The following is a 25,475-nucleotide window of genomic DNA, read 5'->3' on the forward strand; positions in this document are numbered from 1 at the left end:
CCCCCCCTCAAGTGTATTTAAAGGCAGCGTGCATGTGCATGAGTGCGGGCATAACAAAAAATAGTACTTATATGGCATGTATAAATAATGGAACTGGAAAAAAAAAAATGCTCATTTTTTCGATTTTTCTTGTCCCAGCGGCCGAGAGGAAAATATTCCTGGCTGCTAGCATAGAAAAATTATTCTTTGTTCACATTAAGACGCGTTGTTTTATTGTTTTATTTTTATATCCACAGTAAGACAGTGGAAGTAAAAAATTTTATGTAAATTCCAATCTGGGGGATTCCCTGACTCATTGAAGAAAATGCGCCACACCGAGTAAGCCTCGATATATCTATTTAAATTGCATGCGAAAGAAAAGAACGCGAATTTCTGTACGGATATCTACTGTATTTTCAATAGCTGCTGAACTTACACCCGTGGAATAACTTAATAGCGATATTAAAAATTTTTTCAAATACCACGTGTATCACTAATTGACAAAACATGACAACAACAAGAACGAATCTACTACTTTGCAGCTACCCGTACTGATGCGCACAATATAGCTTTTCCTCGACACACAGGAAAATTTTTTTTTCCATCTATCGTTTTCATGCACGAGATGTGTCAAAAATCTTAAAAAACCCCTAATTAAAACCGATAATAATTACTCATAGTTATTTCGCACTGGCTAGATAGCAGTGATAGCACACCGCTTTCTGAATTTTTAAGGTTAGAAAAGTAAACGTTTGACAAACAATTGATTTTGAAGTTACCTTATTTAGACAACCAGCCTGGAAAATTAATAATCCAACACAACGGAATCACTCAATCCATTATAAAATCGCAACTGCAAAAACACATTTAACGAGGAAAAAAGACTTGTTTGTTATGACACAAAAAAACTAGCAGAAAAGGGGGATTAAAAGTATAGTTTCTCTGCACTGGAAACGCGCAAAGTGCAAACCACACAAAATATGACCGTAGAGATAGTCTACAGTACTGTAAACCTAGAAATGGTGAGTCCTTGCTATCCCTATCCCTTTGATTAGCGGGAATTTCGTACTTGCTTTCCAAAATAAAACCCATGATGATTGTCACACAGGTTAAATAATTTACGTGCACGCACATGTTCATTAAATTATAATATTAACGACAACAACAAGAATTATAAAAATAGTACATTTACTCCTGTGGAATGTACACGCATTATATTTTAAAATCATGGTAAAAACAATCACTTGGTAAACAATACGATTGTACGATTTACTTTGAATGGAGCATTTTTAGGATAAGTAGTAAGTGGATCAATATTCGTAACGATAAATATAAATGTATGTATTCGCGAAATCCTAGCCTTAATCTTTATTATTGGTAAATTTTATACCCGAGATAGCAGAGTAGAAAAACGGATCATCTCAATAATTGACATTAAAAACGTACATTATTTGGAAAGCACACCGTCCAATCTTGTTAAAAAAACTTGTGAAATGTAGATGAAAGACACATTTTCTTTGCAGAATATGCGCTCGTGTGAATAAAAGTTAGTAAAAGAATAAAGCCAAAGTATAACGTAATAAGAAACAGGAATTGTATATTTTTTGACAAATTAATTTCTCGTTCAATGGTTGCGCACCATTTCAAATCATAATCGAGTACTTTTCCATATAATCTACTACCCAGTCCATCGGCCGTATTATTTGTTGTGGTAATAATGTGATATCATCATCATGGCAAACGAGCATATACTTACAATACGTAAAAAAAACACATTGTTAAGAGCCCTGCTGCCCCTGCTGCAAATCGCGCAGGCTGCTGTATATTTTCTGATTTTCTCTTTGCCAGTGAGTCTGCGCATAAAAGTATAACACAACACAAACACGCGTACATAAGTAAAGTTAGTAAAGTGCAAATCAGCGAATAAGTTAGTATACGCGTGCAGCGAACGGCGTTGTTTTTTAAGTCTTTTTTATTTCCTGAATCGCAGCACTTATAATATACTTATTTACCGCTCCCCCTCTACCAGGAAATTTTTCGAATTGGCTCACAGCTGCTGGAACGATAAGACACCTCGCATCAGTTGTACAACAACGCTGGGGAAACAATAATGTCACGGAAAAACGAGAAAATTGGAATCATCGGCAGGTACGTTTACTTATACGTCCTACACACCGTACATTAGGCAATTTACCAAAATAATGATTAAAAATGGTTATTACTATTCGAAGCTTGACTTTCGAATACCAAATATAGTCGATTCTCTATAAGCTTTCCTCGCCTCACACACACTTGTATTACTTAAAAAAATCAATGAAACCGGTTCCAATTGATGCCGCAATCAAATTTTACTGCACTTAACCGATTTTCTTAACGATACTTTTTCCACTGTCAAGTATTCGCATGGGCGAATAAAACCACAAAATTTTAATACTTGGAATATTCGTATTTTTTACAATCAATAAATAATACGTTTTCTGCGCGTATCTTAAAAAACGTTACGCGATTTTCATGCAAATAAAACAAGTTTTCTCGTAACATAGATAATTAAAACTTAAACATGAATTAATACACTTAAAATTACGTACGTGCATCGGTATGAATTATCAGTACAGAGAGAAAATACTCGTGATTACTTGATTAAGATGTTAGCACGTCTAACGTTACACATTGATATTGTGCACATAATACTTTGGCTTTTATCTACGTAATACATGTCAACTCTTGGTTGTATTTTCTTCGAATTGTGTAACAACAACCTCTAGCAAGAAGAATCACGCCCTGTTTATATTTTTGTCAAAAATAACGAAATGATTAACAACAACAACAAAGATTGCAGTATATATATATATATATATATATATATATATATATATATATATATATATATATATATGGTCCTAAAATCTCATTTTCGCGCAAAAAAATGTACATCCATGAACTGTAGAAAAAAATCGAAATGTAATTATTCCATGGTATGATATTTTTAGTGGCCTGATCGGCCGCAGCTGGGCTATGCTTTTTGCCGGTTCGGGCTACGACGTACTTCTATACGATGTTGTTCATCAACAGATCGACAATGCTCTCGACGATATTCGCCAGCAACTCAAGCGCCTCGAAGAAAATGGTCTCCTTCGAGGGAAACTCAACGCTGGACAACAATTTTCACTCATCAAAGGTTTTTTCCAAAATATATCTATGTTGATTAACACATCCCCATTTTATTTATCATTGCATTCAACTTTAGATGACATTTCGCGCGTAAAAATATATACCTATGTTATGCTATCCGCGATCACGTATTAAGTCGTTCAATAAATTTCCGTTCGCGTATAAATTACCGCATCATCATGCTTCATGTGTCTCGCTTCAAACCGACGTCAGAGATACAATCGCATCACGTACATGTCCACATTTAACTTTTCTTATGAGATAAGTAACGTTACGAAATAAAAAAAAAAAAAAAAAAACAATTTGACGCCCATCGTGACAATGTATGATGATTTGTGCGCAGGAACTCCTGATCTAAAAGAAATGGCCAAGGGCGCGAAGTTGATCCAGGAGTGCGTGCCAGAGCGCATCGAGCTCAAAAAGAAGCTCTACAGGGAGCTCGACAGTATCGTCGACGACAAAGTCATTATCTCCTCGTCCACGTCGACTTTCAAGCCCTCGCTCTTCAGCGAAGACCTCAAGCACCGCGAACAGGTCGTCGTGTCGCATCCCGTAAGTTTTCTTTTTTTTCGCTATCAGATTTCAGAGGAATATACCCTCGATTCATTGATAACACGCGAGATCGGTTGGGTCTTATCTAATCGATATTTTTTATACCTATGGAACGCGACTGGAAGTTGGCGCTTGCTTTGTACGTCTACAACATATAAGCGACAATCGAGGAAATGTACTTATTTTTTTTTTTTTTTTAGCTTGAACATAACAATCGCGTATCATATCGTTTACATCACAATTTTCAGCTAATCAGTACTTATCGTATCGTATTTTTGTCGTACATTTCACCATCAATTCAATCGTTACGCACAAAGTTTCAAAGTGTTCAAATATTTTGTTAATTTGTATTTATACACGCATATAACACTTGATGCTTTTTTTCATTGATCAGTACAAATATTATGTAAAGGTGTTTTTGTATTAAACATCGATCATTTTTATGTTCATATATTACATGTACAACTTGTCCGTTTTTTCACGGAGCAAGGGGAAGAACCTCCAGTTAGCTTATCAAGATGTGGACACTTGAATTTGATGTATCCTGTGTAACAGAAAAATAATATTTGAATAACACAGGAAAAAAACACATTGCGAATTATTTCAAATGTATCTTTGCATAAGTGTGTTATTTTTAGGTGAACCCACCGTACTACGTACCACTAGTTGAAATAATTCCAGCACCATGGACTCGGAAAGAAATTCCTGCTCAGACAAAAGCTATCATGACTGAAATTGGACAAGCACCAGTTGTCTTGAACCGTGAAATCGACGGTTTCGCTCTCAACAGAATACAGTAATGGGCATTTTTTTTTTTTTTTTTCTTCTGAATTTATTACAGCAGTGGTAATTTTCAGATATGCCATATTGAACGAGGCATGGCGATTAGTCGCTGATGGAATATTAGATGTAAAAGACATTGATACCGTGATGAGCGAAGGCCTTGGTATGCGCTATGCTTTCCTTGGACCTTTTGAAACAGCCCACCTAAATGCTGAAGGTAATCAGTGTTTTTTTTTTTTTTTTTTTTTTTCGTTATTTAGAATCACAATAAATATCACTTAATAATTTCAGGAATGCAAAAATACTGCGAATCCTATAATAAGAGCATATACGACGTTAGTATGACCTTTGGACCGACACCGAAATTCGAGGGAGAAACGGCAGGAAAAATCTGCAACGAGCTTAATGCCATTTGCCCACTTGATAAATTGCAGGAGAGACGGGGCTGGAGAGATCTTGCTCTTACAAAATTATCGATGCTCAAAAAAGAACTTACAAAAAAAAAGTGATAAAAAAGTTATATAATAACAGAATTTGTAAGCTTTAAGATGTGTTCAAATTAATTGTTGAATAATCGTTATGTTGAAAAATTATTGTTGCATTTATAATTGTTATTAATTTATTTGTGATTTAAATATTACTCCAAATCAATTAGGTTTTCAACTAGTTCATTATCAAAGATGATTACTTATTTCATCTTTACTATACGACTATTTAATTCATTTCATATAAAAATATTGTTATATTGTGCCTTCCACTGACGAATGGGTGTAATAAAATTATTGCCAACAATTTAGAAAAAGTTTTTTTTTAATGATAAACCAATTTATTTATAGGACTATATAAATTATCGTTTTCCACCAACTCTTGGAGCAGCTTTCTGTTGTACCTTAGCAGCCTTTTGTTTGTGTACAGTTTTGGGTTTAGGTGGTGCTACTGCCTTTTTCTGTTCCTTTTTAGCTTTTTTCTGTTCCTTAGCGACTCTAAAATAAAATTAAAAAAAAAAATTATCTGCGTGTTTGAAAACTTTTGAATACTCAAATTTCTAAAGTTTTAATATGCAAATGTATGGACCCGCAAAGCCAGACAATGTAATTCACATTTTGAGCAATTCTGGGTGAAGCAGCCCATTATTTATCTAAGACATTCTAAAATCTAACGTAGTATAAGTAAACTTCGTTAGAAGAACGAATGTCTAACAAAAATATTTTAGTGTTGATGTAACAGAAGTGAACATTAAAAATATCTTCCGGATACAATATGGTCTCTGGATGAATTAAAAAATTTAGTTTACTTATTTCAAAAAAGGTATGGCTACAAAAAATTAATAGTGAAATGTCAATGATACCATGAAAAATAGTTAATAAAACAAGCAACTTACTTGATAGCTTGATCTCTTTGAGCTTTCCTGATCTCTGGCTTCATGTTACGCTTGGCCAGAATGTCAGTGAGAGAAGCACCAACAATGGCACGCTGGAACCTTTGGGCCCTGCGGGTCCTCTTTTTGGCCTGTTCTTCCTCCTGGCCCTTCTTGTGCTTACGTCTACAAGGAGCAAAGCATGTGACATGTTAGAACAATCATGATGTTGTAGCTGCAGAGTTGTTGACACAGCTGACAAAAGGAGTGCGCAAAAAATGCAAATGTTACCTGTAGAGGACGGTCCATGTGACTTTGCGCGGATTGCGCTTCATCAAGTGTGCAGACTCGCATTTTGAGTTGAGGAAAGTGAAGCTCTAAAACCGAAAGCACAACAATGTATGGTTAATCATCAACAAAACACAACACTGGTTCTTGCACTTGGAGGTTATGTGACACTGGGTCTCATTGTTGTTTGAACAACAAAATAACATCCGTCGCACAAAACAAAAAAACAAGTGGCCAGAATCGTAGGGTGAGCCAACTACGACGAAAAAAAACGGGATAATCGAACATTTAAGCATAAACAATCACCTTTCCGTCGACTTTGACCATAGTCTTGCCATGGCCCGGGTAAATTTTGTATCCGCTGTAGGCGCAGAGTCCGATCCTGCAAATAACAATAATACATTAATTACTGAGATCTCGGGTGGTCCACGAAACCCACGAATATCACGGGGTGGCTGTGATGCCTGCTGCATTTTTGGATTTTGCTAGCACATCGGCCAACGGACTCACTTCATCTTGATGGCGTGTTGTCAAAAAGAGTCTCTCGTTATTTGGACTGGCGCCGTTTGGAAGAGAGAGCGCACAGAGATCCGTCACGCAGGAGACGACGCAACAGACTAACTTTTCGCGGCATGCGATTGGTCGGTTTCTGGACGAGTTTTCTCCCTCAGGCCTGCGCGCACCGCAGCGAGGGGGCGATTGAATTTTCCCCTTTGATCCTTTGATGGGACGTTACATTTCTTAATTTGCAACATGATAAATCCATTCGTTTTATTTGAACAATTTTACTCATCTTAGGGGTCGAATTGAATTTTTTTTGTAAAGAAATCACATATAGATAGTACACGTAATTAATATTCAATTGGAAGATGAAAATTGGTTTTTACACCTACGGTGCTATGATTAGTGATTTGTTGCAAAAAGTGTAGTATGCTAAATGGAGTCAATTTATTCAATTTTATTTGGTAAAAAAAAAAAAATATACAAATTATGCAAAGTTCGGAAGCCTATAGAAGAAACAACGCACGCACAGCTTAAGTCATCTGAGTACATGACTTAATTGTGTTTAAATAACAATTACTATGGAATACCAGAAATTAAATTAATGTAAGAAGTAAAGAAAATTTTTATAGTTTTTGTTTTTTATGGTGATTTTAAGATATGCGTTAGTTGCGCTAGTTCTCATTTTTGCACTTAAATTGGCGCGTTGTCATGGCAACTGTTCGAATACACACTTTTGACGGGTTAATCGAGAGAAAAATTGGATGAGATATTTTTTACGCCAACAACTTGAGTATGAGTTTGACACAGAAAAAGTATTCGTTTACATTAATTTTGCAATATGCTTGCTTAATGTTTGACGTTGGTGCCAATTCCTTTGCTACTTTTGCCAGAAGCCGTCCAGCCGATTTACTAGTTCTTTTCGTGTTGGTGCCTGGATAATTTTTATTTATATTTGATTAATGCTGCGCACACATTAATCCTAATCAACAAACTTACTCTTCATTTTCAGGATTCAAGACTTCTGTTTGATAACTGCTCTAACCATTTTACTGGCTAATTTCTTCTCTACCTATGTGTTTCAGGTACTTGTATTCACTTAAACCATCTCTACTCAATTAGTTTTTATTTTTATGTTAATGTTAACAGGCAGGTTTGATACAACTCTTGTACACGCAATTTCGTATGACATTAGTAATTTGCGTTGCATACATTATGCTGAGTATTGGTTTGCACTCTTGGCACATGACAATCCATTGGACTTCACCGTTAAGTCATTTTTGGCCAGTGTCCTATTACAGCCTTTTTATCACCCAAAGATCATGTAAAGTAATCTTTAAATTGTTAATCATTTTTTTCACAATAACTTTCACTAACAGTATTTTTTTTTCTTTTTTTTAATTTTAGTTGCAGTATTATATTATTACTTCAGTAAAAGAGCGTCTCTTAGAATAAGTGATCCCAAATTTCATGAAGGATCAAAGTGGGTACAAAAGCAGTTTAGCCTCACGTAACAAAGTTATTGTAGTGCAAGGTAATTTTTAATAAACTAAGAGATGAGAAGTCATTTTATTTTTATTTTACCTTGTTTATTAACAATTAATGGTTGCTAATTCAATTAGCATACAACTTTACGAAAATACTTGTAAGAGTATAAAATTTTTTTAATAAAACTAGAATCCTCATAACTGTGCCAAAGACACGTAGATGATTGAATAATATCTATTTTTACACTTCCTTTAATTACTTAATAATATTTAATTGTGTATTTACATTTACATAAAATTTTATTCTATGCTCCAAAAATCTTGAATATTTTAATAAAATCGCAAAAGAACATTTTACTCATAAATCTAATGATGAAATTCAATAGTTTTTTAGTTGTGTAGTATTACGTATGACCGTCAATTAAATTAAATTAATCATATTCACATTATGTATTGAATGCTTCATGTTTGCATTTTTGAAAGATGATTCTTATTTCTAGTTATTAACTTATCAGTTAGTAACAATAATAATCATTTAAACAATGCACACATAAAGCATGTAATACAATCACTGTTGTACAAGAAATAGTTAGAAAACGATGGTGCATCAAAAAATTATCTACAATTCATGAATCTCCCCCTCGGATCAATCTTGAACTAAATTATAATTAGCGTGCAAAAATAGAAGCTTATCAATCAAATGAGGAGGAAGTGCGGCTCTTTTGGCGCTGTATGCCATCTGCATTTCAGTAGATATGCGTGACAATGGTGGACAGCAAAGTGGTACACAATTGTAACGGCTCGCTATTTTTCCAAGATTTGGACATTTGGCAGATACTTTTGACCACCATTCCAATGGACAGTAATCTATGTACAAGGCAGATTCTGATTGATATTGGGCTATTTCGAGGCTAGCCTTTTCATGGGGAGTCATAGTTGTCTTAGTGGGGCGTAACCCACCCAATAGTCGTTCCATACCTAGAAACAAAAAACATTGTTATATTTTTTCGGTAGCATCAACAAATTATTTTGAAACAACCCTTAATTTTTAAATACATTAAATTCAGCTTTATAAATATACTCATTAAGACCCAAAATTTTTAAAAGATATAAATAAAGTAATTTACCAGATGGTCGACTTTTTTTAGGTGTAGGTGGTTCATCTTCAGATTTTGATTTAAGGCCCTCTTTATTTTCTATAATTAACTTGATAAGCATTTCTCTAATGGGTGTGATAAATTCCTTCTTGTCTTCGTCAGAGGCATACTGTACTTCTTTGAATCTGAAACAACAACAATGAATTATGAACTAAGTTAATAAAATTAATCAAATCACTTTGTGATTCACTGCATCGTACCTTGGATCAAGAACAGTTGCAATCTGTAACACAAGATTTACGTGTTGATCGGCATATTTTTCAGACAACATTTTTATCAAAGAATCCTTGATCTCTCGAGCATTCTCTGTATCATCATCTTTAACTTTAAGATGGGAGGTTACTAGCTGCCAGAGCAATGGCTTCAACAACGAAATGTGTGGCATCTTCTCCTCGCTTAGAGTGTAAATTGTATCTTTCAATGGCTGCAGCGATTCAACGATATCGCTAACACTTTGCCATTCCTCGTTAGTCAGATACACCAAACTTAAATCAATGTCTTGCATTTCGGGTAAAATATCATTAATTATTTCTCGCCTCATTAACAATTGGTGTAGCATATTATATGTCGATATCCAACAAGAGGTACAATCTAAAGCCATGGCATTGTATTCTGTCACACCCTACAAGATCATTTCTATCAATTTAATATTAATTTGTTAAAATATTTAATAGATAATTTATCAAGCAACCGTGATCATTTTGTTAAGTCTTAGATAAAATTTGTACTTACTTCCGAAATTTGCTCTTGTTCCAGTAAAGTTGAATAGTTTTCAGGACTATTTAAAATGGTACCAACAGTAGCTCTGCACTTGTCAAGAATTGAAGAAATCACAAGATCGTTAAAACATGACTGAGCACATACTTGAAGTGTGTGCAGCAAACAGGGTATCACTGCTAAGCCTTTGTTTGACAAGGCAGTGATGAATTCTTCTCGGTTGGTTGATGCAACCACAGCAGTGACCTTGTCAACATCAATGTGCCAGTTTTCGAAAATGGATTTTATTGTTTTTTCCCACTGTGAAACATCCCAGTGTTGAGGTGCGTGTACAGTACACAACATCTTTGACTCCAAAACTGCCTCATCCAAGTTTTGATAATAAATAAGAAAAGTAATAAATGTTTCACCGCAATTGGATACCCATTCCTCTGCAGCTAAGCTTATTTCACCATTTATGGAGTCAATGATAGATAATATTGTTTCCTTAAAATTATTGTAAATTGCTGGAATATGAATTTCTTCAAGTGAACTTTTGCTTGGCAAATCACAAGGAGAATTAAAAGTAGCAACGAATCTTTGGAATCCATGTTCTTGAACTATATCTGGTAATTGTAAATCAATGATTAAAAATTCTAAAATAGCATCTATAGATGATTTGTTGCTTGAATTTGACTTATTGGGATGTCTTTCTGATGATACATATTCAACACTTCCAGTATTGTTGGTTGATATAGTTGCAATGTCAGAATTTTTCACCATGAATTTTATAGGTTTACTTACTGATACATTCATATCCTCTTCAGGAAAACTCACATTAGTATCAGTGATAAACTGAATGTCACCATTGATATGCACAGTGCCATCAGCATTAGTTGTATATATGTGTCGAGAACTATTAGCCAAAGCTGCTTTCAACAATCTCTTTTGTGTTCTTTTTTCTTTGCTCTCTGGTGTAATATTTTGCTTGCGAGGTGGACTAGCTGACTCTAAATCATGCAACTCTTGTGTATGCTTGTTCTGCAAGTGCATTCTTAAATTACTAGTATTTCTGTTGTAAGCGATCTGTGTCTTGCAAAGTAGGCAAACTATTTTGACCCTTGTCAATATTTCTCCTCCTGCAGTGGCTGGAAATCCAAAGAACTTCCAATAAATACTTCTCATAGACTGTGGTACCACAAGTTTTTTGTAAGGAATGGAATGCTTCTCTTCCAAAAACTTGGCAAACACATTCTGCAAACTGGTCTTTGGAATATCTGTTTCTTCTTCCTCATGCTCTGTGATCTCGATGGGCTCAAATTCACCCTCCACGATTTCGGTGTCACCTGACTCGATTTTACTAATGATTATACGTTTTCCTTCCATTATATTATTTGTTGAATGGCTTTACAAATCCTAAGATTGTTCAGAAACACTACTACAATACCTGTTAAAAAAAAAGTTTACTTGATAATATCCATTCAAAGTAGATGTGATAGTCAATACCAAGAACAAAGTATTAAGTTTGTATTTGAATTTAATGACATAAGTATTCTGACTAATTTGGTAGGAGACAAAAGTAAATAAATAAATAAAAAAATCAGACCGAATTTATGGATGTAAGAACTTACCAAAAACAAAAAAAAAATTGAGTTGCGATTCCCGCGGTCACGGCGTCATTCCGAGCAAGTGCAACGCATGCACTTGTTCATGAACTCCTTGTGAAATAACCTATGAGAAAAGGGTTTCTTGCTCTCTGCCCTAGGTAGGTATGGTCTCAAAAAAAAATCCTCGTAGATGACCTACGAAGTAAATATACTTTTGATTTGTTGGCGCGCGTTGTTATTTGAAGATCTCCGAACTCGCTGGCGAGATATCACCGAGAGTTTTTAACTTGAATTGATTCCGATAGAAAGAGAGACGATGATAGGATGTATCGATATTTATCTATAAGAGCAACGATGGAAAAACGTCGATTATTCTCCGGAGCTATGCTATGATATATGCGTGTGTGCCTCTTATTTGCGATTAATCAAGATGGCGGCGACCCTCGGCTTACAGCACAGCACAGTGAGCACATTTCTAACTTTTTGGGCTGGACAGTATAACTATATATGAGTGTAACAGTACAAAGTAGGTACAACTCTCGCAATATCGACTTTCCCCCCTTTCGGTTGGCGAATTGCACGACGTGACGTCACGAAATGGCTAACACGAGATAGATCGCGCGCGCGGGAGCGAGCCACATTTTTAATATTAATAAAATTATTTACTTACCTATGATGGCTATGATACGATCGGCATAATTTTTTAGAGTCAACTGATAGTATTTCAATTATTATTACTTTCCCTCGAGAGATTCCGAAATGCTTCTTCGTCGCTACAAGTATGACGATGATAAACTATAATTAATAATTCACTAAAATCTTATGCCGGTACAATGCCGGCAAAAACTATAAAATCTATTTTATACGCATATGATATAGTATACCTACCCTGAAACTTTTAAGCAAAATAATAGGTAAAAAAAAAAAAAAAGATTATTGTCACTTGTTGATTTTTTGTCAGTTTTTTCTTTTATGATAAGTAGCATTATTTTCAGTAATTTAAATTAAATTATTAAAAATAATTCATTTGTCCTGCGAAAAGAAGCAATTGGAATATACAGTTGTTCTTACAACTCTATTATTAAGTTATAAGTATATTCAATGTAACGAAAAATCATATAATTATACCTATATATTATTGTATGCATGCATCAAAAAGCCTTGCATTTCACGTTTGTCGACCTTGTTTTTATTTGTTTTCTAAGACAAATAAATAAATGTAATAAACAATTTTATCTCTTTTGGATAATTTGGCAAGTAAAACGAAAGTTATATTAAACTTATGATGAACTACACGATTTTTTTAAACCAACCATCAAAACGCGAAAGATTGTCACGTGATTAAAGCCAATTAATCCTTTCGTAATAAGTATATGTGTGTACACGTATCGCGTCCAAATTCCAAATAACCAACTGGTAAAATGTAGGTAATGCGGGTAAAAACAGGCCGCGCTTGCTCAATATTCGATGAAAATAATCATTCAATACGGTAATATTTTAATAAGTTGTATAAATAACTAACGTTGTAACATAATGTCCTAAAGTAACCGACTTATAGTTTCTAAAATTACAAAATGTGCAATGTATACAAACGATGATTATGTTAGCCCTACAAGAAGCATGAAATTTTGAAACGTGCATATTACAAACGAGGCTGAAGCATAAAAATTATACCATCGGTTAGTAAATTTCTGAATCGAGTACCTACCAACAATCATGGCAAAAAAATATAAAGCGATAGGATGTCGGAAAAAAGAGGAATTCGCGAACGAGGAGTGATCTATCTCCTTCACGTAGGCAATTCTGGGTGATTACATAACGTATAATGGATTCATGCGATACAAAATTAAAATATTATGATCACTGATTGAACTTTTCAAATGATACGGTTTGTTTTCAAAAAAAAAAATCTCAGCCGTCTCGGTTTCCCCTAGATTCACCAGATTCCCCGGTGCGTCAGTAATGCCAACCCATGCTAGTTCGAATCTCAATTAACTTTAGATTTTGGAGCAGACCGTCAACAACAACAACAACAACAATGAAGCTTATCAATCTGACTAATTTTACTTATATTTTTGTTTGATTTATGACGCCATATGAATTATTTAGGCATTAAGTTGGTACTCTTATATGATACAGAGAGAAGAAAAGAAATCAAGTGAAATGTACTTTATTTATTTATTTTTTTATAAGAGGGTGCAATCATTTATCGGACGATCAACAACACAAATATACACATAGGTATGTATATATAGGTCAAAGGCGTCTGCTGACGCGGAGGGCGGAGAGGTGTATCTGTTGATGCGCTGAGAAAGTTGCTCTTGCGCTGGGCTGCTGCTCCTGCAGTAGTGTAGTGTGTGTGTGTCTGTCTGTCTGCTCCCGTGTAAACGCCATTTTTCCCCCCCCCCAGCAATGCAATGGCCACACATTACGCACTGCACACGCGAGGAAGTTGATATCAGTCAGAAAACCTACTCTACACTATCTACAGCAAAGACCGTAAAGAGCAAAGCGTATCGGTACACAACACGCGCAGCGCATCTATATACCAAGAGAGAGAAGGACGTTCCTCCTGGCTTCCGCGTCTGATGTGACCAAGAGGAAAAGAACCAGTGCCCGACGACGACATTTAGGTAGTAGCTTTCTCTCAAGAGCTGCACGCATGCTCTTTTCCCTGATGTCAGCCGCCGTCAGCAGCAGCAGCAGCAGCAGCAAAGACGCTGCTTGACGTTTACTTCAGCTGTCGTGTGTGTCGTCGACTTTTGTGCATGTGCATATGCCTGTGTGTTTACTTCTATAACTTTGCCCGGAAGTGTAAGCATTTTTCTTGATTAAGTATTGCTACAGACTTTATACTCTTGCGAACCCACGTTTTCCTCTTGCCCTCATTCGGTGCCATGCTTACGCCAAAATTTTTTATCTCGTCGGGGCGGAGAGAGGGGAAGAAACAGCTAGAGGGATCGCAGAGAGAGAAAGCATGTTTTTATTTTTGTTATTGTTTTCTTTTTACTCCCTCTCTCTCTCTCTGTCCTTCCCTCGCTCTTTCTCTCTTTTTCAAAAGTCCTGTCTCTTTTTTTTTTTTTTTTTTATAAGCTGTGCGTGTGTTATACGTAAATATCGGAGGGTGGTTGACAGAGAGGTGTTTTATCTAAATCTATTGAATCACGAGTGATTACATTGCCTCTTGATACCTAATACTGTTTTTTGCTGTCCTCGCGATGGTTTTGCAGTTTGTTGTTTTTACTTTTTTTACGCTGCATTTGAAACGCATCTATTGCTTTTGTAGTTTATTAACAATAACTGGTTTTTATACATTTTCAGGTGATTTTACGAATAAAGTAATACTGCCATTGAAAGTACACGCTGTTTGTTGATACACGTACTTGTTTATGAAGTGATTCTTCAATTCAGCTGACCATAACGAAATTTTTTCGTTTGGAAAACGTTATTTTACAAAAGATGTTGAGTTTCTGATATATACATGCATCGACTGGTGAGTGTTGAAAAATTTTTACAATCAAGAAAATTTAACACAAACTTTAAATTTTATTTATCATGAAGTTTTGAAGATTACTAAAATTGAGCTCTGGATAAAAAATGACGTTTTTAAAATTTATGATTCTGTGGTGAAAAAAAATGCCTAAATTTTTTTTTTACTTTATATTAATAATTTGTTCTGTCATAAAATGCATAAAGATTTTTTTTACTATCCAATATTTTTTTTAGTTCTTATAAATTATTATCTCATCTACTTAAGAAAACTTTTCACTTTTAGAGTTTCAAGTAAAGTTTTGGCGTTTAAAGGGCCGCTAAAGCGACATAAAATCCATTAATTTGTAATATGGATGATGAAGAAGGGTCTTCAAGCTCAGGTCCAATGTCGTCTTTAAATAGTCTATTTACTTTCACAAGCCCAGCAGTGAAAAAACTGCTTGGCTGGAAGCAAGGTGATGAAGAAGAAAAGTGGGCTGAGAAAGCTGTAGATTCTTTGGTGAAAAAACTGAAAAAGCGAAAAGGTGCCATTGAGGAGCTAGAGAAAGCTCTAAGTTGTCCAGGGTCTCCCAGCAAGTGCGTAACTATTCCTAGGAGTCTCGATGGCAGACTTCAAGTGTCACATCGCAAGGGTTTACCCCACGTGATTTACTGTAGGGTCTGGAGATGGCCAGACTTGCAGTCACACCATGAACTAAAGCCTCTAGATCATTGTCAGTATCCATTCTCAGCCAAGCAAAAAGAGGTGTGCATTAATCCCTATCATTATAAAAGAGTCGAGAGCCCAGTACTGCCACCAGTCTTGGTACCAAGACAATCCGAGTTTGCTCCTGGCCACTCGTTATTGCCATTCCATCAGCTCACTGATCCTACTATGCCACACAATGTTTCCTACTCATCAACTGGATTTAACACAACTAATGCAAATGCAGGTGAGTACTTTGTTATTAGACACATCGTGCCAATAACGTAAAGACTTGATTTTCCAAGTCTCATTTTTTTGTACTTGCAGTGAATTCAGGGGTAAATCCTAATTCGCCGATCTCAACGATCAGCTCAGTTCCAAGCCCCGGTTCGACAAACACTAACCCTCAGAGCCCGTATGGTTCAAACGGACTACCCGAAACACCGCCACCGGCGTATACGCCACCTGAGGACGGGTCCCAACACGGGCAAGCTACCTCACCAGACTCGACGGTCACGAGCAACAGCCAGCCTATGGACACATCAAATCTGGGTGTAGCTCCCGTCAGCTACCAAGAGCCGTTCTATTGGTCTTCGATCGCCTACTATGAGCTCAATTGTCGCGTCGGCGAGGTCTTTCACAGCCAAGCAAACTCCATCATCGTCGATGGCTTCACTAATCCAAGCAACAATTCCGATCGCTTCTGCCTTGGTCAGTTGTCAAACGTCAACCGTAACTCCACAATCGAAAACACGAGGAGGCATATCGGCAAGGGCGTGCATTTGTATTACGTTGGGGGTGAAGTGTATGCAGAATGTCTTTCTGATTCGGCAATCTTTGTGCAATCGAGAAATTGCAACCATCATCACAACTTCCACCCTAGTACAGTTTGTAAAATTCCGCCAGGATGCTCCCTCAAGATATTCAACAATCAGGAGTTTGCTCAGCTGCTTTCGCAGAGCGTGAATCATGGCTTTGAGGCCGTCTATGAACTCACAAAAATGTGCACCATTAGGTAAGATGCGTGACGAAGCTGCTTTAAATTTTGCAATGATTATTCCATCATTTTCTCATCACGAATTTTGTTTGCTATTTTTTTTTTTTTTTTTTAGAATGTCCTTTGTGAAGGGTTGGGGAGCCGAGTACCATCGTCAAGACGTTACTTCGACACCTTGCTGGATCGAAGTCCACCTTCACGGTCCACTTCAGTGGCTTGACAAGGTTCTCACACAAATGGGTACACCACACAATGCCATAAGTTCCGTGTCTTAAATTAAAATAAGAACGTAAATTTGAACTCAACACAACGTTTTAGCAAAATTTTGCAAATCGAAAGTGTAGGTTTTTATTATTTCAATTAAAATATCATTTTATTATAATTTTTAGTTATATTATTATTAACTTTGTGATTTATGCAATATTTTTATGAATTTTATTTTAAAGATTATAATTATCATTATTTTTTTTTAAGACAAAAAGAAGTGTGAATGTGAAATGGATTCTTTTGTTCGTAGTATTTCTTGATTAACAGTTATATTTTATTGTTTAAGTTCATGCCTTGTGGACAAACAATGTCTCACATAGACTATTCGTCGTACATAGGCAACTGTTATGTTTTTATCTTGTAGAACAAATATTTACGAAACTTCAATCATTAATATCCTTTTTTTCTGCATTCTTTGCGTAAAAGAATGTAAACGATGAAAGTTAATAACCAGTGATACGATAATAAGTAATAAAATAGATGAAAATTCAAATATATAACAAATTATATATTCAGAATATAATAAGAATTTTAAGTAAGTAAATAATTTATTGTTGTACAGATTTAAAAAAAAGTTTTTTGGTACAAAGCTAATTTTATTCATTGCAATTAAGAGAAAATTTTAATACACTGATATCAGATTTTTTTTACAAGTTTTTTTGTTGGTAAAATTTATTTCGCTTTTTACTGCCGATGCCTTTACAGTTTTACTAAACAAACATAACGACTTTATAAACAACCTTATAAAGTTGTTGAATCACGAAAAATCCTTATACAAAGGTGCCTTCTTTTCAATGATTACTACAATAACGAAGGCCTTTTTACTCAGCCCTTTATTATAAATGTCGCGAGCCTTATAAAAACAGATGTGTATACATATATTTGCTAAAATATACAAGTATGATGAATTTGCTATTTTTCGACTAGCGAAATTTTTCTTACTTTGCAAACGCCTTGCCTACAAATTTATAAAGCCAAAATAGAATGTAATGATAATTTGCGACAGAAAAATTTATTCTTGATCGCGCAAATTTTTAAACAATATGCGTTTGTAAGATATGACAATACATTTATTCTAAACGTAACAATAAACTGACAAACGTGAAAATTAACAAATATATTGATTCGCGTGTCTATTGAATGTCTTTTACAATAAAAAAAAGCAAGTACTATAAGATTGATAAAATCTTATTACTAAATACTTTGGAAAAAAGATCTTTACAGTTAAGTCATTTACTACGAAAATATCGAATGTGCAGTTTTATCTTTTAACAAAGTTACCTTGCTAGCTAAATACGTGATCAATATAAATTTAATAATTCTTCGACTGAATCCGTATTCTTAAAAATGCAAACCACTGGAAAAAAAAAATTAACAAAATGGTAAAATGACCGAATCGTTAGATTAATTCATAGAGAAACCATTCCATGTTGAAAAAGAAACGGTGTAAAATACAATAAGTTTCCTAACAAACCGTCAAATTTGTTTGAAGTCTGTGTATGCATATTAAAAGAGAAAGGTATGTGTTGTTAATGTGTATGTACGTACGTAAAACTTGTATAACTTATCAAAATTTCAAACATTTGCATTGAACCTTTTAATTGGCGTGTGCTCAAGGATAAGTAAAAAACGAGTGCGCCCGAGGAAAAGCGCGTCGAATATTAGGCATTAATATAAATATATATCTATACTTATAAATATTATAATATAGGGTCATTCAAATTAACAAAATTATACTAATAATAATTGAAAATAAAGAAACATTTTACGATTTCAATTGTACCAAAAAATAAAAATTAACGATAATAATATATATGTGATTTTCAGAATGTTAATTAATTGTATATGATTTATTGGTTTTCTTTTACGATCCGTTTAAATTTTATATCAATGAGTCCTAAGTATGTCATAAGTATGTCATTGTGATTTTTGCTTATAATCTGTAAATTTAAATAAATTTAATTGTTAATGAATACATATATCAGATGATAGAGAAATAGAGTATCTATCATCCTAATACAAAAAAAAACATAATCGATCTCGAGAGCGCTTTTCCTTTTTAGAGTAAATATATTAGAAAAAGTTCTACCTAGTACTCGGCTGACATTGTACATTTAAAATCAACTTTATAATGAATTTGATGTAGGAGATTTTCAGCTAACAGTTATTAGTATACTGATAGCACGTACATTCATTTGATATAAATTAGACATGTTCACTAGTGTAATAAAGATCAAATGTTAAAATTGATTACAAGAATTATTAATAAAATGATGATTCATTGAAAAGTTGAGAATAGGAACTAAATTATTTAAAAAAAAGTCGAGTGTTTAGAAATAATTTCGATGGTTAAATACTACAAAAACAATAATTTGTGGTAGAAAAAAAATCAAAGAAGGAGAAAAAAGAAGGGCTTGAAACATTTCCAACACAAGATACTAGTACATGTCGCTCTTCTTAATCCTTGTATATCAAAATTTATATGTAATGAAAAAAGAAAGTGAAATCCTTCTCATTATATCATATATGTCTACGTGCGTAATTTGTGATTCGTAAAATAATGTGACTATGTGACTACAAAAGTTAAAAGAGATGTTGATGATCTTTGTGATTGTAATTCTTCAAGTAAATATTGTTTTAAAAAAAAGTATTTTTATTGCGAGTAAATATTATTATTTCAAACGTTATGTTATGATTTAAGTAAAAGCGATATTGATTTGTGAGTTTAAATGTATCATTTAGAATTGAACAAAATCACTCAGCTTGAAAGTTTGTTTTTATTGCTTATGAAACGTTTTTATAAAAATTGGTTTTACAAAAGTAATTTAAAATCTACAAGTGTGTATGCATAAACTGTTACATAATTATAAAATATACTGGTTTTTTTGCTTTGAATACGTACACATTTTAAAACTATATTTTCAATATTATTTTCCACTGCAGGACGGCAGCGTCTTGGAAAATTTTTTCATTTATTAGGTAGCGTTTTTGACAAGTTGGGAAAGCAGACAAGACTGAAAAACTATTTACTATTATTCATCAATATCGGAAGCGAAAAATGTATATTTTATGATTATTAGAACGTTTAATTGTCGAACTCGATAAGCTTAAATTACTTCTGTGAAATGTAATATGTGTAGTAATAGATGCTAAATTAAAAAAAAAAGTCATAAATTACACAACACCAATTTATTTAGTTCATCTTCATAACTCGTATTATTGTTTGGGGAAAAAATAATGCTGCAACAACAAAATCAAACAACAATCATGAATTCAACTGTTTTTTATTTTTATTTTACTCAGTACACATGTGTGGTTGATATGCATGCACTTTTTGTAATCAAATTGGAAAAAAAAAAAAAAACGTGACCTCAGATTGCAACGAGTAAGCATAATTATATTCAATGCAGACGGCGAGAGACAGCAACGCAAAGAAAAAAATAGAAAAAAAAAACAGTAGCGAGTCGTTTCTTTCAACACAGGTGCAATGCACGCGACACGCGCAAACACACATTATAGATCGGAAAAATACTCGCGCTCTTCTCTTTTCAGGTGGACAAGACTCTGTTCGCTCTCTTGTATAATACCTATTGATAAGAAAAGTACTTGCTCATTAGTAGGTACAGGTATACAAGTTATTTATCATTGAATCGCCGGGTGTGTTCTGCAGCGTACATCGCGCCTATATATAACTACGCGTATATACATATTGTTAGTAAAATAATTACATGTGCATACATCTCTTAACTAATTAAAAATGCTGACGGCAAATCGGCACGCGACTTTTTTTTTTTTTTTAACTTCGATCGAATCGTTCGATGTGATGATGAAACTATAATGTACACGAGTATTTGACCGGTGAGGATTCGCAATTTTTTCTTTCCGGGAAGATACGTGAATGACTGTAAATTTGCAAGTTTGGTGGCCGCACTTGGAATAACAATTAAGTATTCCAAGATACAATATGGTAAGTTTACGTAAAGTGATTTTTTGCACCACTCGTGTATTATATAAAAAGAGATGATAAGTATATGAAACTGATGGACCGTGATATAAAAAATACTTTCTTTGTAAAACATATGCGCGCTAGCATCGAGTGGTTATACTTAATGTTTTCAGAACGTTAATCACAAATACGAACCAAAAAAATCTCCCACAAACGCTTCAAGATCAGGTGAATGACTACAAATCTAACTTGTACCTATACATAATAACAGCAAATTGCAATAATTAAAATTACTAAGATTTTTCAAATTCACAAAGTGTAAGAATATTCAATTGATGGTGCTTGTGATGAAAATAATATTGTCTGCAATACACATCTACGAGTTTAATGACCGTAGGCGGATTAATTAATAATATCATAATTCAGACGCGATAATCGGCAAGAAAATAAAGAAATGTCAGAATTGAGGGAAGAAAAGGAAAGGATCAAAGGAGAGAGAGAAAAAAGCAAGAGCATCTGCTGCAGGTTCGAGACTTTCGCGTGAGGAGGGGTGGGGGTGGGGGCAAGCCAACAACCAAACAAACCTAACTTCTCCCGGTGCTCTCTCGGTAATCTCGGCAATAGGTGTATATACACTATAGGTGTACGTGTGTACTGTTCGTGTGTCGGTTTGGTTTCGCCGGCTCGAATCATCCTCTCTCTCTCCTCGTCTGTGCCTTTTCCCGTGTGCCGTGCGCGCGTCAAATCAATATCGAGCTGCGCTACCACCCTAGTCGCAACACTCGCAACTGCGCGCAGGTCCGCTCCCTCGCATCCTACCATTTCTACCCAATCCGTCCGACAACAGTAGAAAGAACAAGATTGTACGATATCCTAGTAGTGGTAGTGGCAGCAGAGAGAAAGAGAGTACAGAGAGCAGTGTTTTCGTGTGCGCGTCGAGGCCGTCGAGGAAACGCAAAAAGGCAGCTGTTCTCGAGGAAGAGGTTTATCCTTTGGTTTTAGTTGTGCAGTGTGCTTTGAAGACTAGTTGTAGCTGTGAGTAGTTTAAAACAAAGAAAACAGACATGTCCTGGCCGTGGAGGGGTTAGGTGAAAGGGGGATACATCGAGGAAGGAAGTAAGGTCTCTCGCGCTGCTCCTTTCTTCGCGTCGACGAGGACGACGACGTCGACAGCTCGAGCGATGGCTAAGGTATCGTAAAAAAAAAAATAATAATAATAATTACAATAAATGAGCATGCGTGCGAATCCTTTTTGTGTTACCTTTGACTTTTCCAAAAGAATAAAATTTATTTATCTACCTACTTATATCGGGGTGTGAGGAATCGGAAAGTGTTATTGCCCTAGATACACATACATGTTATGGGAATATCCCTTATACTATTTCGTGTGCGAAATGTGTCAGTGGCCGCGGAACAAGTTACCAACCCCCTTTGAGCACCTGTTCCGTTGTGTCATGGCGCAAATTGTATTGCGTTGGAAAACGCGAGTCATGTCGTTATTTAGCTATTGCTAACAATTCCAACGTATTACGCAGAGATAATTTATGATGAAAACTCTATTTTGCTCTGACAAATTAGTACGCCCCGATGATGTATGAGGCTTTTCGTTGCCTTCGCAATAATTAAAATAACATCGCGGCTTCATTACTCGTAAGAGTTTGTAATTTAAAAATAAAATGCTTTTTATTTTTATTAATTTTCCAAAGTCCTGGACATTGATGCGTATTTTTAGACGGTTTTTTATCGACACGATAAAATATTTTGACTAGGAAATTTTTTTGTGGAATCATACTGTATCAACTATAACGAATTTGGGGGGCCCAATTTTTTATTCTTAATATCGTTTGCTAAGAGCTGTCCAAACGTTTGGTAGTAAATAGTGCACTTTTATCCCCCGTTCATACATATAATAACATTATGAACCCAGAAAGTCGGTCTATGCTCTCTCGGATGAGTCATACAATTGCGGGTGAATCTCCCTCGCTCATCAAGGGGAGGTTTTATTGACATCGAGAATAACCAAGGTTTTATATATCTGTATGTACAGCAAAGCAGCTTCTCCATCTTTACCAAATGAGTAGCATGGGAATTTAAACCCCCTCGAGGCTGTGCAGGACCCTCGTAAACTCGAAAATCGAGCAGATGCTCAACCGTATTTTGTACTCGATAATAATAGAAACGATAAGTCTTTTGATGGATCGCTGTGTACTGAATCCAAACGTGACGCGATACCATGTAAAACTTGTTTCTTTTAAAAGTTAGCAGGTCACTCGAGGGAAAAAAAAATGAATTCTGAATCAATAATATTGACTTGAACGTTTTGGCTCTCAGAACATCTTGGTGTGTGTATGTATGCGTCTTCCTACTTTTGCTTCTTTTTTTTCGATAGTGACTTTGGCCTTGATCTTTTCAGCGCTTGGTTTTCAAATTTACTTTTGCAATCTAACATTTCCATCTAATTTTTTGACACTTCTCTTTTATTTATCACTCTTACGTATATTTATTTCATTTATTTATTTATTTTTTTTTTTTTTCATACTTTTGTTTGATTCGTTTTTCACTTGTTTACTACTCCTGACATCGTTAAAATAATAATAACTTTATAGTGCATCCGAAGGTTTATATTGGAAGGCGCTAATAGTTACTACAGGCTGAATATTAAACGTTGATCTCCTCAAAAATGCTTGCTAATGATGTGTTTTAATGGGATTTACAAAATTTATGAAGTATAAAATATAAATATGACGAGCTTATGTTTATTTTTAACTTGTTTACATCTCTGTTTCCTCCTCTTCTCTCTCTCGCTCTCTCTTGACAAGACTTTTGGTCTTTTCTTCTCGATTTCAGGGGTACAGTCGTACCCCAAATAACTTTCAAGAAACCACTATATTTCATCTTAAAAATAAAGTTATCCAATTTTATTTCGAAAAAAAGTAATTCATGACCACTAGCTCCCCTTCTAGTAAGAAATGCATAAATCATTGGTATTATTTTTTTAGTTTGACATTTAAATGAATACCGATGAATTTTCATACATTTTTTGTCCGCGTCGATGATGAAAGGACCTTGAAACGTGCGGAATGGACTCGGTCGTAGAAAAATCGATGCTCATTCACAGCGACGCTAGTACAGGGAAAATATCCCCTGCAACATGATGCCAGAAGCGTAAAAAATTCAAACGCTATACCTATAACGTAATAATATGTACGCGCACGTGTAAAATGCAACAACGTGACACATTTATTCGTTTGCACTATGAAGTACAATGTCAACAATCGCGTACTCTCTTTTGGAACAAAGTGTATGGAGACGAGCGCATCAGCCGAGGGGAAAAAAAAAATATCAAAGGACCCCTTTCACGAATCGCTGGGCGATGATTCTTGCACACTCAACGTGAGACCCACCACTAAAAACGTCGCAGTTTTGTCACGGTCTATATTTAAATTCATCAGTGACTCCTCCGCCCTTTCTTTCCATCGTGTGACCAACGAGTTTTTCTTTTATTGTTAAAAAACAGAAGCGCACCTTATACGTATCATTTAACTTTAGGTAGCTCGAAATCCGTCGCAGAGTTTAACCTTCCAGTGTTTTTTAGCCCCTCGTTTTCATAATATCCTTGTTTATCGTTTAAAAACAGTAGAAGAAGAAAAAAGATGAGCGCATGATCACGCATCCGACAAACTTGTACAAAAACATAAAACCCACACACACCCTCGATACTTTTACACGCAAGAGCCGATTTCTCGCTCTGCTCTTCCGTGACGGCTCTGCATATATTTATATACATTATCTCTCATCTCTACTCTTCATTTCGTTTTGTTCTCTCCTATATTATATTGTCGCAACGCGAAAACCAATATGCACATAGGCAATCCTCCTCTTTTTTGCCTCTTCCCTCCCCGTCCCCGATGTGATATATGTATTGCGCTCGCTTTCCCGAGCACACGCGCTGAAAAAATTGCGTGCCGTGTAGCTTATATGCGTACGCGCGCAATTGCGCAGTGAGAAGAAAAAAATATGTATATGCATATACATATATAGCCACTCCCGTGGAAAGGAAGAAAGAACGAGAGTTCGTTGAATTTTACACTCGTTAAACCTATAAATACATGCGGCTCCTGTAATCACATTATTTTTCGCGCAAATCGCGTTGCAGAGAGAAACTTTCTCCCAAGTTTTTTCTTTTTTCTTTTTTTTTTTTTTTTTCTTCCGCAGGCTACTTACACGTGTTTACGCGGTGATTCTTATACCCGTGACTTGTCCGTTTGTGTCCATACTTGCATAGATAGTCGTGCAAAAAAACGAACCCTCCGCGTCGCCATTGTGCCAGTGTGTGTGCGTAATTGCACGGCGACACGACGCAAAACAGCAGCAGCGGTACATGTTTTATATAGTATTGCAGAAGAGTCGGGTGGCCACTACCCACGACTATACCCATACCTATATATTACACTTTTCCGCATCCACCGGCCCGTGATTCCGCGCGCCCGACTGCTACCGCGACTTCCAT

General features: G+C 35.3%; 5 protein-coding genes and 1 non-coding gene across 6 annotated transcripts; 3 read left to right on the forward strand and 3 right to left on the reverse strand.

Annotated features, from left to right (window-relative positions):
* Positions 1–1,929: 1,929 nt before the first annotated feature.
* Positions 1,930–5,287, forward strand: Had1 (beta Hydroxy acid dehydrogenase 1). Its single transcript, XM_014356158.2, has 6 exons — positions 1,930–2,127; positions 2,970–3,157; positions 3,494–3,702; positions 4,341–4,498; positions 4,560–4,702; positions 4,777–5,287. The coding sequence occupies exons 1-6, from the start codon at positions 2,090–2,092 to the stop codon at positions 4,992–4,994; spliced, it is 954 nt and encodes a 317-aa protein (XP_014211644.2). The 5' UTR covers positions 1,930–2,089; the 3' UTR covers positions 4,995–5,287.
* On the reverse strand, positions 5,278–6,735 carry RpL24 (ribosomal protein L24). The gene is made up of 5 exons (XM_014356159.2): positions 6,641–6,735; positions 6,437–6,512; positions 6,134–6,219; positions 5,867–6,028; positions 5,278–5,468 (listed from the first exon to the last, which is right to left on the reverse strand). The coding sequence occupies exons 1-5, from the start codon at positions 6,643–6,645 to the stop codon at positions 5,333–5,335; spliced, it is 465 nt and encodes a 154-aa protein (XP_014211645.1). The 5' UTR covers positions 6,646–6,735; the 3' UTR covers positions 5,278–5,332.
* LOC111642865 (small nucleolar RNA SNORA79) lies at positions 5,548–5,682 on the reverse strand. The gene has a single exon (XR_002759602.1). It is a non-coding gene; the product is annotated as a small nucleolar RNA SNORA79 (small nucleolar RNA).
* Positions 6,736–7,426: 691 nt separating the features above from the next.
* LOC106641690 (transmembrane protein 138) lies at positions 7,427–8,145 on the forward strand. Its single transcript, XM_089598432.1, is given in 4 exon segments — positions 7,427–7,557; positions 7,644–7,716; positions 7,781–8,014; positions 8,017–8,145. Coding segments are annotated over 4 exon segments (567 nt in total).
* A 64-nt stretch (positions 8,146–8,209) lies between these two features.
* On the reverse strand, positions 8,210–12,280 carry LOC106641680 (E3 SUMO-protein ligase ZBED1). The gene is made up of 6 exons (XM_089598628.1): positions 12,249–12,280; positions 11,603–11,773; positions 10,008–11,418; positions 9,476–9,897; positions 9,246–9,400; positions 8,210–9,096 (listed from the first exon to the last, which is right to left on the reverse strand). The coding sequence occupies exons 3-6, from the start codon at positions 11,355–11,357 to the stop codon at positions 8,765–8,767; spliced, it is 2,259 nt and encodes a 752-aa protein (XP_089454754.1). The 5' UTR covers positions 11,358–11,418; positions 11,603–11,773; positions 12,249–12,280; the 3' UTR covers positions 8,210–8,764.
* Positions 12,281–13,962: 1,682 nt separating this feature from the next.
* Mad (mothers against decapentaplegic homolog 1) lies at positions 13,963–19,582 on the forward strand. The gene is made up of 5 exons (XM_014356175.2): positions 13,963–14,392; positions 14,900–15,071; positions 15,354–16,002; positions 16,083–16,770; positions 16,868–19,582. The coding sequence occupies exons 3-5, from the start codon at positions 15,420–15,422 to the stop codon at positions 17,025–17,027; spliced, it is 1,431 nt and encodes a 476-aa protein (XP_014211661.1). The 5' UTR covers positions 13,963–14,392; positions 14,900–15,071; positions 15,354–15,419; the 3' UTR covers positions 17,028–19,582.
* The last annotated feature ends 5,893 nt before the right edge of the window (positions 19,583–25,475 follow it).

This window comes from Copidosoma floridanum, unplaced genomic scaffold (assembly GCF_036245765.1).
Source record: "Copidosoma floridanum isolate Cflo_tuat_1 unplaced genomic scaffold, Cflo_Japanese_pri ptg000006l, whole genome shotgun sequence".
Classification (NCBI taxonomy): Eukaryota; Metazoa; Arthropoda; class Insecta; order Hymenoptera; family Encyrtidae; genus Copidosoma; species Copidosoma floridanum.

What these genes read in the sequence shown, in the direction of transcription:
- Had1 (XM_014356158.2), top strand. Translation starts at nt 2,090, where the DNA reads ATGTCACGGAAAAACGAGAAAATTGGAATCATCGGCAG. An exon ending in ACAATTTTCACTCATCAAAG is followed by an intron (nt 3,158 to 3,493) that starts GTTTTTTCCAAA and finishes ATTTGTGCGCAG; the next exon opens with GAACTCCTGATCTAAAAGAA. An exon ending in AGGTCGTCGTGTCGCATCCC is followed by an intron (nt 3,703 to 4,340) that starts GTAAGTTTTCTT and finishes TGTTATTTTTAG; the next exon opens with GTGAACCCACCGTACTACGT.
- RpL24 (XM_014356159.2), bottom strand. An exon ending in ACATGGACCGTCCTCTACAG is followed by an intron (nt 6,029 to 6,133) that starts GTAACATTTGCA and finishes TGCTCCTTGTAG; the next exon opens with ACGTAAGCACAAGAAGGGCC. An exon ending in CAAAGAGATCAAGCTATCAA is followed by an intron (nt 5,469 to 5,866) that starts GTAAGTTGCTTG and finishes ATTTTATTTTAG; the next exon opens with AGTCGCTAAGGAACAGAAAA.
- LOC106641680 (XM_089598628.1), bottom strand. Translation starts at nt 11,357, where the DNA reads ATGGAAGGAAAACGTATAATCATTAGTAAAATCGAGTCAGGTGACACC. An exon ending in AACAAGAGCAAATTTCGGAA is followed by an intron (nt 9,898 to 10,007) that starts GTAAGTACAAAT and finishes ATGATCTTGTAG; the next exon opens with GGTGTGACAGAATACAATGC. An exon ending in GCAACTGTTCTTGATCCAAG is followed by an intron (nt 9,401 to 9,475) that starts GTACGATGCAGT and finishes TTGTTGTTTCAG; the next exon opens with ATTCAAAGAAGTACAGTATG.
- Mad (XM_014356175.2), top strand. Translation starts at nt 15,420, where the DNA reads ATGGATGATGAAGAAGGGTCTTCAAGCTCAGGTCCAATGTCGTCTTTA. An exon ending in CACAACTAATGCAAATGCAG is followed by an intron (nt 16,003 to 16,082) that starts GTGAGTACTTTG and finishes TTGTACTTGCAG; the next exon opens with TGAATTCAGGGGTAAATCCT. An exon ending in ACAAAAATGTGCACCATTAG is followed by an intron (nt 16,771 to 16,867) that starts GTAAGATGCGTG and finishes TTTTTTTTTTAG; the next exon opens with AATGTCCTTTGTGAAGGGTT.